The following is a 14,456-nucleotide window of genomic DNA, read 5'->3' as shown; positions in this document are numbered from 1 at the left end:
AGTTGATCTTTTAATATCCGTCTTTCCGGATCCGGATCAATTAATTATACAAATAAACATTTTAAGTCATTTTTAAATGTAAAAAAAGCCCTTATACTCTGATTCCAGCTTCTTAAATGTGAATATTTTCTGGTTTCTTTACTCCTCTCTGATCTTTGATCAACATTTTTCACCATTTTCACTTCCAATGTTTGAGAGATTCTGCAGCACTTTTTACTTGACAAACTCCAGCACTAACAACACAAACCCAACCCTCAGTGGACATGAGGGGGACTGGATCTTCATTGTTGGATGAACTATCCCTTTAAAAAGAAGCCTCTGGAGGATGTAAATGTTTTCTGTCCACTTGTTTCAGGTGTATGAGCAGAAATAAAAGGGTCTGTCATGTGGTTTGTGTTGTTTTTCTCTCTCAGCTGTGAACAGACACGTGATCCCGTCTGACACAAGAAAAGCTGAATGGAAAATCCTGAACAAACGCATTCTCAATTAAAAGCTAATCACAAAATCTGCTCTGTGCATGCGTACATGTGTCTGCACGTGTCAGTTTCTGTGTGTGTGTGTGTGTGTGTGTGTGTGTGTGTGTGTGTGTGTGTGTGTGTGTGTGTGTCCTGCCTGCAGCAGTGTGTGCAGGTCAGAGCGAGACTCTGCTTGTCTGTCAGACTGAAGCTGCTTCCTTCTCACTCTGTTGCCGTTCGGGGAAAATTCCAAAGACCGAACAGCTTCTGTTACACGTTGACAGTAAATAACGTCCACTGGTAACAGACTGAGGACACGTCCCGTCCTCTCTGTGACAGCTGGACGTAAGAAAGATGCTCCGAGTTCATAAAAACTCGACAGACTCAGCTAAAGTTTGTACATTTTCACAGTCCGACTGTGCTGACATGATATGGGATGTTTTGTCTTGAGTCACACAGAGCTTCTCCTCACGCTGCTCAAACATCAGTATTTCACATTCTTCCCCTCACCTGCAGAGCTGTTTATCCATCTACATGGTTTTGGTGTGAGTTGCAGAGTTTTTCAGATACCAGCCGTACAGATCAGTCCGCCTCTCAAATATAATGGAGAGACAAAAACACATTTGAAAAGGTGAAAAGATACTAAAGATAATCCACAGATCCTGAGGTGAACAGTTTCACGTAGGAACTATTTTCTTTCTAGCAGAAATAAAAGTAGTTCTGTTGGATTCAACTGCAGAAAGAAACTATGAAATTACAGTTACATGGATTGAAATATGCAGTACGATTAGTGGAAATGATGTGTTTTGTGTTGCAATTTTTCTGTTGTATTGTGATTTTATTGCAATTGTGATTAATTGTGCGGCCCTTATTAATATTTAATATAATTAATATTTTTTGTATTATCTGAATTTTTATTCATAAGTGAAAATGTCAGCGGCCCAAAGACTGAACCCTGTGGAACATCGCAGAACTGGTCTTGTTGCAGACTAATTAAAATACAAACCCTTTAGGTCTAGAATTATTTTTGTATTGCAGCTTCAACAAGAGAGGAGGAAGATCCAGTTCAGTGATTTAAGAGCATGAATTTCTAATGAATCGAGTCATTTGTGCACCAACACCAAGCTCTCTGATTTCAGCTTCTTAGATGTGAATATTTTCTGGTTTCTTTAATCCTCTCTGACAGTAAACTGAAGATCTTTGAGTTGTAGATAAAACAAGACATTCATTTTTAGTTTTGGGAAACATTAATTGTCATATTTCACCATTTTCTTCCGTTTTATAGACCAAACGATGAATTGATTCATTAAGAAAATAATCAACAATAAAAATAACAGTTATTTGCAGCCCTGCATTAAACTCTGTCAACACTAAGACACTCGACCTCTCGCTGATATTTGCTGCAGGTTACATGTGTGGAAACAGCTGACAGACGTCCAGCTGCAGATCCAGCTCTGAGTGACCTCTGACCTCCAGAGACCGACCCAGCAGTGACAGCAGTCAGACACAGGTTAAACACGTTTTCATTCTCCGGCCTCAAACACACGTTACAGTACAGAGAGAGAGAGGCTTGTATAATCCTGTTAACAGTTTCTAAGCTCCATTATTGACATTCTTCACATTCCTGCTGTGAAAATCCCCCAGGCTGCACTGCTGCTGCCTGCAGGTCAAGCCGACAAGAAAAGGCCATTTCATTTATAAAACCACAAATTTACTTGAACGAGCTTTACGACCTGCACCACACCCTCAGTTCTCAGAGCCGCAGGTGAAACCTGCAGCGATGACGCCTCTCACTGTCACTGCTGGGGAACACGGCATCATGTCTGATTCGTCACCAGCTCTCACTGGGGTCGGCTGATTGGTCCACAGACTGACAGATGCGACGGGTTTAAGTTCACACAGAGACAGCCTCAACATCAGGACACAAGTCCTTCATCAAACATGTTGATATTTGGGATGCGTCACTGATCCTGGTGACATTTCCATGTGCTACTTCATGCCTCAGTGCAGCTGAACTCTTTATGCAAGAAAAATCTAATAAATATGGGTCCGAATGTTTCAGGTACAAGTTTATGTGTCTGCTGGGTTAGTAGCATTAGTGTGGGTATTGTTCTGGTGTGATGAGGACAATTAACATTTTCATTTCTAGGAAAAAATTCTAAAGCGACAGCAGGATCACCAAAGAGACACGAGATGCACAGCCACAAAGACACAAAAAGTACAATAAAGAGGTGTAAAAAAACAAAACAGAGCTACGTAAAACAACCACAAAGAAACAAAAAAACACTATAAAGAGACACAAAACAACTGCAAATGTATGAACAACGACCACAAAGTGGTACAAAATGATCATACAGAGACAAAAACTACTATAAAGAGATGAAAAATGACCACAAAGTCACAGAACTGCTGCAGATATCGACAAAACAACCAAAAACAAAACCCTAAAAAAAAAAATGATGCAAAGAAACCACAGCGCAAAACGAATGATCACAAACTGACACAAAACAACCACAAAGAGACAGAATCATGGTCGATGTGTGTCTCTTTCAGTTTGTTGTCTCATGATGCATCCATGCAGCCCGCTGAGCACACTTTGTCCTCCCGCTGTCCTGAATCTGGCTGACTGTTGTCGTAGTTTTCAGTCAACGCGGTTCAACTCAGTATGCTAACAGTGTTGCCATGGTTACCACGAGGCTCCAAAGTCTGCTTTATTGTTGATGCAGAGTTTTATTTAGCTGCTTCCAAAGAAACACACACACACACACACGTTAGATACACAAAGACAAGCACACACACACTGCCAAGGTCTTTTCCCAAAAGTCAAACTCAATGGGAGCAAGGCTCACACACACACACACACACACACACACACACACACACACACACACACACACACACACACACACACACACAGAATTCATTAGAAGTTTCTGTTGGAAGACTGAAGGTCAGATTATCTGCAGTCACAACAATCATCATTTAAATCAGCTGAAGCTCAGGTTTAAAATGCAGCTTTAAAGGTAGAATCTGTAGTTTTTGTCTGAGCCGTTTGTAAACACACTGAGAACAACAAATATTGACATTTTGTGTTGGAAAAGTGTCCTGAGCACAGAAAAGTATTGTGGAAATAGGAAGGTTGAGGTTTGAGTTGATTTTAGTATGAGTCCATACTTTGTTTGGTTTTGTGTTTTTTTGGAAAATCCTGCGTAGTTTTCTTTTAACACTCAGAAAAAACTAACAGAAAACCAACCAGCTGTTCTGATCTGGACGCTCAGTTAACACACAGAGACTGTTTTCATGTTTTATCAATGACTAATCACTCCAAACACTGAATCAAGCCAAGAAAAGCTGCTGAATGTGCAGATTATAATCACGGCAGTCTGTCGACCAATCAGAATGAGGGGCGATCACCTGCAGAGGTTTGGCGGGAAAACAGAGCCAGCAGTTAAAGCTTTATATGTTTATGCAAAGAGAAAAGATTTTACCATGAAAAATGCAGGTCTGGAAACCAACCAGACACAAACACTGGGCCTGACACACTGCATTATGGGTAAAAGCTTCTCAGCTTAATCTCAGTGTGTAAACTAAATGTAACCATAGCAACACTGCTGATATTTCAGGTCATGTTATCATTTTACTCATGCAAGACCAACGGTAAATTTTGAAAGACCTCTAAAATCTCCCAAAATCCATCTGGAACCTCTTCATGGATCCTTCTTTCCTTCTTTCAGACGCTGCTCAAGAACCCTAAACATGAAAAAACACTGGTCCCTCCTCATCATCCTCATCAAGGCCTTTTCATGAATCTGCAAAACTCCAGGAGGAGGAGGACTTTCTAAAACCTTTTCTTTCCCCACAACCTCGTCATGAGCCTCTGCAACCCTCTTAGACATCCTTGAAACCCCTTCAAGGATGTCTTGAACCTCCTCAAAGACCACTTCAAGCTTTACAGTGACATATGGAACCTCCTCAAGGGCTCTACAAGTTCCTCAAATCTGTCTGAGACATCTTGAGTGATCTGACTGAATGTCAGTCTCTGCGATCGCCCAAAGGACCTGCTTAAAGATCGTAACCACCTCCTTAAATTTGTCAGAAACCTCCTCCAGGAGGCCTGGATCTTCAAGGATGCCTAGAACCTATGCAGTGACCTCTGCAGCGTTCTTGAGGTCCTCAACCTCCTTACCAACATCCTCAGTGACCTCTACAGTCTTTGTGAAGCACTTGAACTAAACTCAGCGCAGCCACAGAGAACCCTGGTCTCTGACTGGCTGGCAGATTTGGGGGAACTGAACCCTCGGTTTTGATAAATCCGTCCGTCCGTCCGTCCGTCCGTCCATCTGTCCGTCCTGAGGACACAACAACACTACAAGTCTATTCAAAACAAAAGAAGTCACACAAACACACTCGAGTCGTAAAAATCCTCCTCATAATCAAGTCGTTGTCAAGACAAAGAGAGAGTTCAGTCAGCTGTTTTCACTTATAACTGAAACACACACACACGCACACACACACACACACACACACACACACACACACACACACAGATAACAGTCTGGAAAGCTGAGCTCAGCGTTTCCTCCCATCATTCATTCTGTTATTTATTCTCTCGTTCTTTCAGGAGACAAAACTGGAGAGAAATGTTCAATCTTCAGACTTCACTCATCACTCAGAACTCCCATAATGCTTAGCAAGCTTGTTTTTTTTTTCTTTTCTACTGACAATCCAGCCAGAAAGTGTTTAAGAAAGAAGACAATCATTATCTCAGTTTCAATCAGTCAGAAACATGTTCCTACAGACCAGAATCATCATGTCTCTCCTCTTTCTTCAGTGTGGACGTTTGCTGCTTTTCTTTGATTTTCATGTTATATCTTTGGGTTTGCGGCTGCTGGTCGAACAAACTGAGCAGTTTGACTGCATCAACTCAGGCTGTCAGATTGTGACAGCTGCTGAACTCCAGAGTCAGACCCATATATCGTTTAGCTGATATTATCGGATTAGTATTGATTAGAGCTGCACAACTAATCAAAATCTGTCCTACAGATCAGATTCTTCAATAGGAACAGACAGAACTTGAAAAGTTGAGCCTGAAAGGTCCGAACCCGTCACTCATTAGCATATTTCAGCCCAAACCCGATTACAGTCTGACATTTTTTTAACAAGCTTCCCTCTGTGCACCAAACAGAGGGAGCTGGCAGTGACAAGGCTTTTTCTTATACTCTGTACTTTAGTTCATTTTAAATATATGACGTTTCCAGCTTGTTGCATGTGAAGATTTGATGCTTTTCTTCAACATAAATGACAGTAAACTGAATATTTTAGGGTTTTTGTTGACTAACATCTCGTCTATCTGTGGTATTATTATATATTATGAGACCAGACGATCAGTTTATTAATTAGGGAAGATAATCAGAAGTTTACAGGATGGTGAAGCAGCCCTGCTGTAGATCTGCCTCAGCTCACAGTGTGGACGTACAACTCACACATTTGGCTCCAACACAAAGAAAACAGCAGGAAATGGGCCTTTAATTGGTGAGAAGTCAGGCTGAAAATGAAATCTGATCTCCTGTAACGTTCCTGTGATGTTCTGAATGGAACCAAACTGCACTCACAGTTTACAAACATTTTCTTTTTTTCAGTTTTAGATGCAAATGACCTGAAGTCAGTGATATTCATCTAAACTGTTAGTGGTTTGTTTGTAACACAACTCTGATACCATCACAGAACTGAAACTGATGTGATATTAAAATGACATCATAATGATGGCGTGAATCATGTTTATAGTCACCTGCTCAGTTTAGACTAACATTCATACATTTATTATGTTAATTATTACTGTAAAACCTCCATATTATTCTTTGTTCTTGTGTAGTTTGTTGTGTATCTTATGTGACTTTTTGTTGTCTATCTTGTGACTCTATCTTGGAGTCAAATGTAATTTTATTCTCTTTTTTTGGTGCTTCTTTTGCTCTTTTTGATGACTGTAATATTACATTCCCATGATATACTATAAACAAGAACATTTGTAAGCAACATTTCTAATGATTCTCTGATCTCAATTTATATTTTATGGACATTTTATCAGAATAATCGTTCCTCAGATTCTACAGGGACATAAGACTCTTCATTTACTGACAGGAATTTACAAAGAAAAGCAAAAAATCCTCAATTTAATGAAGCTGTGATGAATTAATTATCACAATAATTGTAAAGTAATTATTCTTTTGATTGACTTATCATTGCAGCTTTAGTTCAGAGTTATTAAAGTTTTTTATTCCAGAGTAAGTTTACTTGTTTCAGTTTTTATTGTTTAGTTAGTTTTGTTTTTATGATTATGTTTTGTTTTATTCTAATATGAGGCGTATTTGATTGAAGAGTTTGAGAAGAGGACAATACAAACACAACTGACTCACAGTCAGTCAGTTAGTCTCAGTAAACAGACGCACCACTGACTGAACTGAACTAATTAAAAATATATTCTTCAATAATTAATCTATAATCTATAAATGCAGCCACACTGTTTCATGATTTGCTGAATAAACTTGGATTAAAAAACTGAAAGTTAGAATTAATAAAGTGTAACTTGATATTAATGATTAGGGCTACAACTCCTGATTAATGAGTTGATTATTTCATTGATCATGATGACGTCCTCAAAGATCATCAGTTTACTGTCAGAGAGCAAAGAAAGCAGAAAATATTCACATTTAAGAAACTGAAATCAGAGAATTTAGACTTTTTTCTTAAAAACAACACTCAAATCAATGAATCAACTATCAATACAGCTGCTGGTTAGTTTATTAATCAATTGATCTATAGGTTATTGCAGCTCAATAATCAGTTTAACACTGAAGACATTTCCTGCATGTTGGTTTTTCAGTTTTAGTTTTCAGATTCTTGAGTTTATTTATTTTTATTTTTATTTCAGTTAGTTAAAATGTTTTTAGTTCAGTTTGTACCAACATTCATATTTCATCTGTAACTTTTTACTTCCTGAAGTAACTTTTCACAGCTCGACTGTAAAAACTAAGCAGTATCTTTAGTAAACACAGTAGAACCATGTTTATTTAAACTGTGGTTCTCCTCTGTTCTGTCTCCGGTTCTCCCCCCCGGGCTCCGTCCTACCTCTCCTGCCGGGACTCGTGCAGCAGCAGCGGCCGAGCAGCAGCAGCAGCAGCGCCGCTCCGCCTCCACAAAGCTTCATGTGTGCAGCTGCTTGTTGGTGAAACTCCTCACTGATGTTCTTGTTGTTGTTGTTGTTGTTGTTGTCGTTCTTGTTTGAGGACACAAAGTTTCTCCATGAGCGGCAGCAGCAGAGACGCTGTTCCTCTGTTCCTCTGTTCCTCTGTTCCGCTGCAGGATCCTGCTGGACTCAAAGTCACTCTGCAGAGAAGTGAACACCTCCGAAAGATCCACACCTCCTCTGTGAGTTTCCACACCTCCTCTCTCTCTCTCTCTCTCTCTCTCTCTCTCTCTCTCTCTCTCTCTCTCTCTCTCTCTCTCTCTCTCTCTCTCTCTCTCTCTCTCTCTCTCTCTCAGCTCATTTCCGCCAGTCAAAGAAAACAAAAATCCCCTCGGTGAATAAAATTATGAAATTTAAGAAAGTCGAAATTATGAAATCAAAAAGTCAAGATTTTTTTTAAAGACATAATTCTGAGATAATAAAAAGTAATAATATAAGATAAGTAGTAATTATGAGGTAAAAATTCATAAAGACATAAAAAGTTATAATTCTGAGATGAAAAGAAACGATAAGACAAAAAGTCAAAACTGAAAGACAAAAAGTTGAAATTCTGAGTCATTATGATATAAAAACTCATAATAAGATTTTATTTATTTTTAGGTCATAATTCATGAGGTAAAAAGTAAGATGAATAATTATTTTGAGATAAAGTCATAATTATGAGATGAAGAAGTCATAGTCAGTAATAATTTTGAGAATCATTTTTTGAAACTTTTAAACTCTCACAGATCTGATGTTCATCTCTCTGCTGATTCGTCTGTAAACATGTGAGACGAGTCTTTGATGACCCTCCGTCAGGCCCTGAACCTCAGGTTGAGAACCACTGACAGATGTTTTCTGTGACCTTTAGTTTGAATTTTCCACCAAACGATGATTCATTTCAATCTGATCACTTCCTTCTGTGCAAAAATGACACGACACTGCAGAGAAAACACTGAGTCACGACTTTGATATAATTCTGCATTATTGAGCTGATAATTAATAATCACGACTGTTTTCAGTGTTTTGGGGAAAAACATTCTTTAAGATCTTCCTTTATTTGTCCCACAACAGCAAAAATATAAAGATGCATCAATGCATAATGAATAAAAAATATAAGCATGAAGAAATATAGAAAATATGAACATTTTAAACAAAGGAATATAAAAATAAAAACTATGAACGGGGAAATATGAAAACAGGAACAGTTTATACAATATGAGGAGAAAATCTGCAGCTGAATTTTACACAAAGGAAATATTCATATTTACACCTGATACATAACACACCTGATTATTGTACACTGAAATTAAAAATGATAATTGACCTCATCAGGAAGGTCATAATATCCATCTAATGAGACTTATATTTCATGATATTTGTCTTTTCTCTTTGACAGTTTCCTGTTTTTTAGTTTCTCTAAACTGACTTTAGAAAATAAAAGCAGCGTTACATCTGATTTATTTGTGTCTTGTTCTCGTCCTCCGCTCCGTCTCTTTGTCCAACGTGTTTTCATGTTAATGGGGTCACTGATTTCACCCACAATGCAGTATTTTCTGCATCCATAATTAATAACTCCTCTCTGCTTTGTGTGTTTTTTCTCTTGTTTACCTAAAAATCCTTGGTGTGCAGCCGCTCGCCTCTCGTCAACAAACAATCTGTGGAAGCAGAAAAAAAAACAATAAAAGCCCCTTAATGGATTTTCTCGCTCATTTGTCCCTAATAAAAAGTGACGGCGTGTCGCCGGGCAGAAACTCGTCGACACGGTTCACATGTGGGTCATAACTGAGCTCAGGTGAAGCGAACACCTGAATCTGCTCACCTGGTGATCAGACAGACCAGGTCCTACAGAACAGAGCCTTTATTTTGAAAATCACTCATCATCATCAAAATGCATAACAAGAATTCTGGACTGAAATTCAGAGTTGGGAAGAAAGTATCTGTTCTTCAGCTGAGGATTTATTTGTCTGACAACTTTTTACTTGAACTCCCAACATCTGAACTTTGTCCTCCTCACTTTTTCTAAACAGACTCTTTACTTTAGTTTGAAGGACTCAGAGGTGAATTATTGATCATTTTGATTTTGCATCATTTGAACGCCGTCTTTCCAACATCATCACTGATTTCAACCTAAATGGACGAAACAATAAGACACAGAAAAGACGATTGACTGGTGGATCCATCAGAGGACATCACACAGGACAGACGGGACGAGACATTAAAGATGTAACAAGACATAACAAGATGAAAACCACATAAAAGACAGAGCAAGACAAGAACGACATAACAAGACACCGATGACATAACAAGTCCAAAACAAAATAAAACAAGACAAGTCGAGAACGACAGAAGACGTTAAAGATGTAAAACACGTAACAGGACAAAAACAACGTGACAGGATGTAAGAAGACACTGAAGACATAACAAGATGAAAACCACATAAAAAGACACCAGCAAGATCTTAAACATACTAAAGATTTAACAAGATGACAACAACCTAACAAGACATTAAAGATGTAACATAATGAAAAGGACATAAAAGACATAACAAGTCAAGAATGATGTGAGACACTGAAGACGTAAAAAGACAAAAGGATGTAAAAGGATGAGAAAGACATGACAAGACATTAAAGACCCAACAACACACAACGTGACAGAAAAGAACAAAATAAGACAAAAACAATGAAACAAGACACTAAAGACCTGAGAGAATGACAAAAGACGTAATGAGACATAATGAGACATAACAAGGAAAAAACTATATAAAAGACAAAACAGAGAGACAGAGACTCTGAGGTGGAGAAAAGCTGAGGTTCAGTTGTCTTTGGACAGAAACAGTCAGTAGAAATGTAAACTTTTACTCGAGTATCTGTACTTTTACTGCAGTGAAGACTGAGAGGAACTTTGGCTCGTCTGCTGAAATCAGAGTCGACAGTAAAAACAACAAACCAGATTTATTTTATCGTCTGTTTCTGAACAGATTCACAGAGTCGAGTTTGTGTTAAACAATCTTTATTTTCACACGTGTGGATGTTTTTTGTGGTAAATCAGGTAACATGAGATATGCTGATTTAACACACACACACACACACACACACACACACACACACACACACACACACACACACACACACACACACACACAAGAAGCAGTTTAGTTTCCCAGATCTGGTCCTGATTAATCTGTCAGTGTGACAGTTTCAGTGTCTCAGCATGCCTTCTTCAACAAGTTACAACACACACACACACACACACACACACACACACACACACACACACACACACACACACACACACACACACACACACCTTATCTTCATTATATGCCTGAGAAAATACGTGGATCAATGAGAAAATAGCAAGTAGAGCAGGACATGACATCACCTCATCCAGTAAATATATGTTTCCTGAGAACTCAGATCTTTATGATAATATTGATTCACAGACGACGTTTCTAAACTCCTGCAGAGTTTCATCATGAAAACTATTTCCAAGCAAATAAGTAAAACTTGCAAAAGGGACAATCAATTAAAACCGAGTCGATAAAACAGATAAAACCAGTAAAAAGGGAGAGTCAGTAAAAATTAAAGCACTGCATTAAAAACCTACATAATTCTATAAAGGATGTTATTTAATATTGTATTATCATACATGAGACCATTTCATCTTTCACAGTCCGATCAATCAATCAATCATCTGTCCCATGTGAAGAAACAAATTAAATATGCTGACAGTGGAAGTTCTGTGTTTGTTATAAATGAACGTTGTGTTGTGTTAACAGGACGTTATCTGAGCGTTAGCTGTGTGTGACCGTCCGGTGTTTTCCTCCTCTCCTCCGTTGCTCTGCTCTCCGTCAGTTAATTCGGGATTAAAGGCGACAGTTTCCTCCTGCGGCTCAGCTGCTCTGCGTGTCGTGTGTTTGCAGGTGGAATCAGGTTAATCGACTGAGAGCTTTCAGTGGAAAATAATGGACGGGGGGGGGGGGGTGAGATAGAGAAATACAGGGAAATGAAGAGGAGGAGGAAAATAACACAATGGAAAAACATGGGGCTCTAAAATCACACTGAGCATTCTGGGATACATTTTGTAGGAAAAAACAAAACAGGAAATAGCAGAAAAACAGGAAAATGTTCGTTTGCTTCAGTCCAGAATCCCTGACCTTTAAGCTTCAACAGAGAGTTTATAACAGGTTATGAAACACTGATGAGTGACATAAAGAAACGAGACCATGACAGAGACTGTTTCTGTGTTGTTATTATCAATGTCTGCTGGAAAATTATAAAAGAAGAAGTAGTCAGGGGTGGAAGTAACTAGTTACAAATACTCACATTACTGTAATTAAGCAGTTCTTTGGGGTCGCTCTAGAAGTCTGTACTTTTACTTGTACTTAAGTATGCATGACAAGATGTAATCTACTTAGTTACTTTTAAAATCTTAATTGAGAACAATTTGAATTAATATCCAAACCTTTCATCTAGATTTTAGTATCCAATCAGATGATCTGATCACAGACTGACCAATGAGAACCAGGACATCTGGACAAAAACCTACACTGCAGTAAAGACGTTAACGATTAATCATTACTCGATTAATTACCATCACGAATTTAGCCAATTAAAAATGTATTCACGGATATTTAATCAATAATCATGGCAGAATGCACCTCATCTGATGTTTTCTTTTTGTCTGTCAGAGCCAGAAACTGGCAAAAATTAAAAATGAGGAAATAAAGATGTTTTGTATCTTAGAAATTATTAATTATTATTCAATTGTTAGCATGTTTAACAATTCAATTGCTAAAAAAGGTTTGTAGCCCCAGTTTGGAGAAGTGACTGTGACATCAGCAGTTAAAAGTAACTAATACTCTGAGTAGTTTTTGAGATGAATACTTTGTACTTTTACTTGTAACTGATGTATGATGAATAATAAAACTAAAGGTTGGAAAAAACAAGAAAGGCAGTGTGGACGGTCAGCAGGCGACAAAACTAAATAAATGAAACACGTTGTGGTACGTCAGTGTCAAAGAGTTTAAACTAAATTCTGTCACAATTTATTACAAAGAAAAAAATGAAAAACATTTAACCTCCATCTTCACGTCTGAAATCTCTGGATCATTTCCTCATAATCTGTGTTTGGATTTGACACTTTTTAACCTGTTTTTATGTTTAGATGATCATTTTATGCTTTTATTGCACTAAATCTAAAGGGAATTAAGACACAGATTGTTCTAGTAAAAGCTCACAGAGTCGACTGAACAGGAAAACATTAGAACGTCTGATTCAACATAAATGAAGAATGAAGTCTGGGATCATAAATACTGGATGAGTGAATATTTACTGAGTTCAGCTGAACCAGCTGCTCAGCTTCACTTCTCTGTGAGCTGATTCTCATCTGTCGCTCAGTTCAAGGACAGTTTAACCTCAAAACTCTGAGAGATGAAGAGGAGGATGAAGAGGAGGATGAAGAGGAGGAGGAAGAGGAGGAGGAGGAGGAGGAGAACACAAAGGAAGAGGAGGAGTGGAGATTAGGAAGACAGTGAACTAATGAGCCCAGATGGCTTATGAAAACACCCCGACCTCAGGATGAGGATTAAATATTGTGTGTGTGTGTGTGTGTGTGTGTGTGTGTGTGTGTGTGTGTGTGTGTGTGTGTGTGTGTGTGTGTGTGTGTGTGTTCGATCAATATCCACCATCATAAGTGAGAACGTCCTCAGGCTAAACACTGACTGACCTCACACTCAGAGAAGAGCTGCAGTTTGTTTGTCTCTTTATCATGTAAATGATAAATCACATCAGTGTTTCATTAAACTCTGCAGTCATTTAAGTACATTTACTCGAGTACTGTACTAATACTCCACTACATCTCAGTGGGAACTTTTGTACTTAGTTACTGTTGCTATAGTAAAGTCTTTCACTCAGCACATTTGCACGATTGAAGTACTTTTCGTGTCACGTTTGTTTTTCATATCATGTCTTTGTGAAGTTTATTTAGAACAACGTGACACATTTCTGAGCTCAATAAATAAATGCATTTTATTTTGAAGTGACGAGTTTCTGAAAGTGTTTCAAGTCAAACTGGGTTTTTCGACACATTAACTGTTTTATTTTTGTTTCCTCACCAAACAGCATCTTTTTTTTTCTGCAGATCATAGAGCTCTTTATGTTTCTCGAACTCCACAGTCAGTCTTTCCTCGTCAGTTTCTCAACTACAGGATGACAACAACAAACAGGATGTGCTGTGGGTAGGGCGCACTTCGGCAGGGCGTTTGTGTGCGGTTGCTAAGCAGCGTGAACAGGGTGCAACCAGGTGAATCCCAAGTTTCAAATTCAACCAGCACCTCCAGAAAATAAGTCAGGAAAGTTTCATATTCATGTTTACTTTCAGCCAGGAAATACAGAGGAATATGATTTTCAAGAATCGGTGTGAAATGCATGTGTTTGAACACTTTTGCGAGCTGCAGCAGCCTTGCAGCTCGCAGCAAAAACAGAACTCTATTCTATATTTGCTGCAGACACAATGTGCTGCTTTCACATGTGATGTAAATACAATTAATCTGCTCCTGTTCTGATCAGTGTATTTTGGCTGCAGATGCTGCACAGCAGACTCACTGCAGTTCTGCTGATAACAGCAGCAGATTTACTGTGTAAAACTGCAGTAATGTTTCAACCAAAGCAGCTTCCTGTTTCTAACTGATGACTGTGGGATTTTTCAGCTAAAATGACGACTCTTGCCAGCAGATTTCATAAGTGTAGCTAGTGAATGTAAGCTAATGCTAATGA

At 38.5% G+C, this 14,456-nt stretch overlaps 1 protein-coding gene across 2 annotated transcripts in view; it reads right to left on the bottom strand.

The window, feature by feature from the left end:
- LOC146307913 (melanoma receptor tyrosine-protein kinase-like) overlaps nucleotides 1-7,811 on the bottom strand; it is a 31,298-nt gene extending 23,487 nt beyond the window's left edge. Inside the window, exon 1 of one of the 2 annotated variants that reach the window (XM_084747306.1) lies at nucleotides 7,581-7,811. In XM_084747306.1, coding sequence (XP_084603432.1) covers nucleotides 7,581-7,659 — 79 coding nt within the window. In that variant the 5' untranslated portion in view covers nucleotides 7,660-7,811. The remainder of the gene's footprint in view (nucleotides 1-7,580) is intronic. The other variant, XM_084747305.1, reaches the window with a different exon arrangement.
- Between the last annotated feature and the right edge of the window lie 6,645 nt (nucleotides 7,812-14,456).

The sequence above is a fragment of the Lutjanus erythropterus genome, chromosome 21 (genome assembly GCF_056507025.1).
Source record: "Lutjanus erythropterus isolate fLutEry1 chromosome 21, fLutEry1.hap2, whole genome shotgun sequence".
Taxonomy (NCBI): Eukaryota; Metazoa; Chordata; class Actinopteri; order Lutjaniformes; family Lutjanidae; genus Lutjanus; species Lutjanus erythropterus.
Note: the sequence above shows the minus strand (reverse complement) of the source record. Positions and strands in the feature narration are given on the sequence as shown.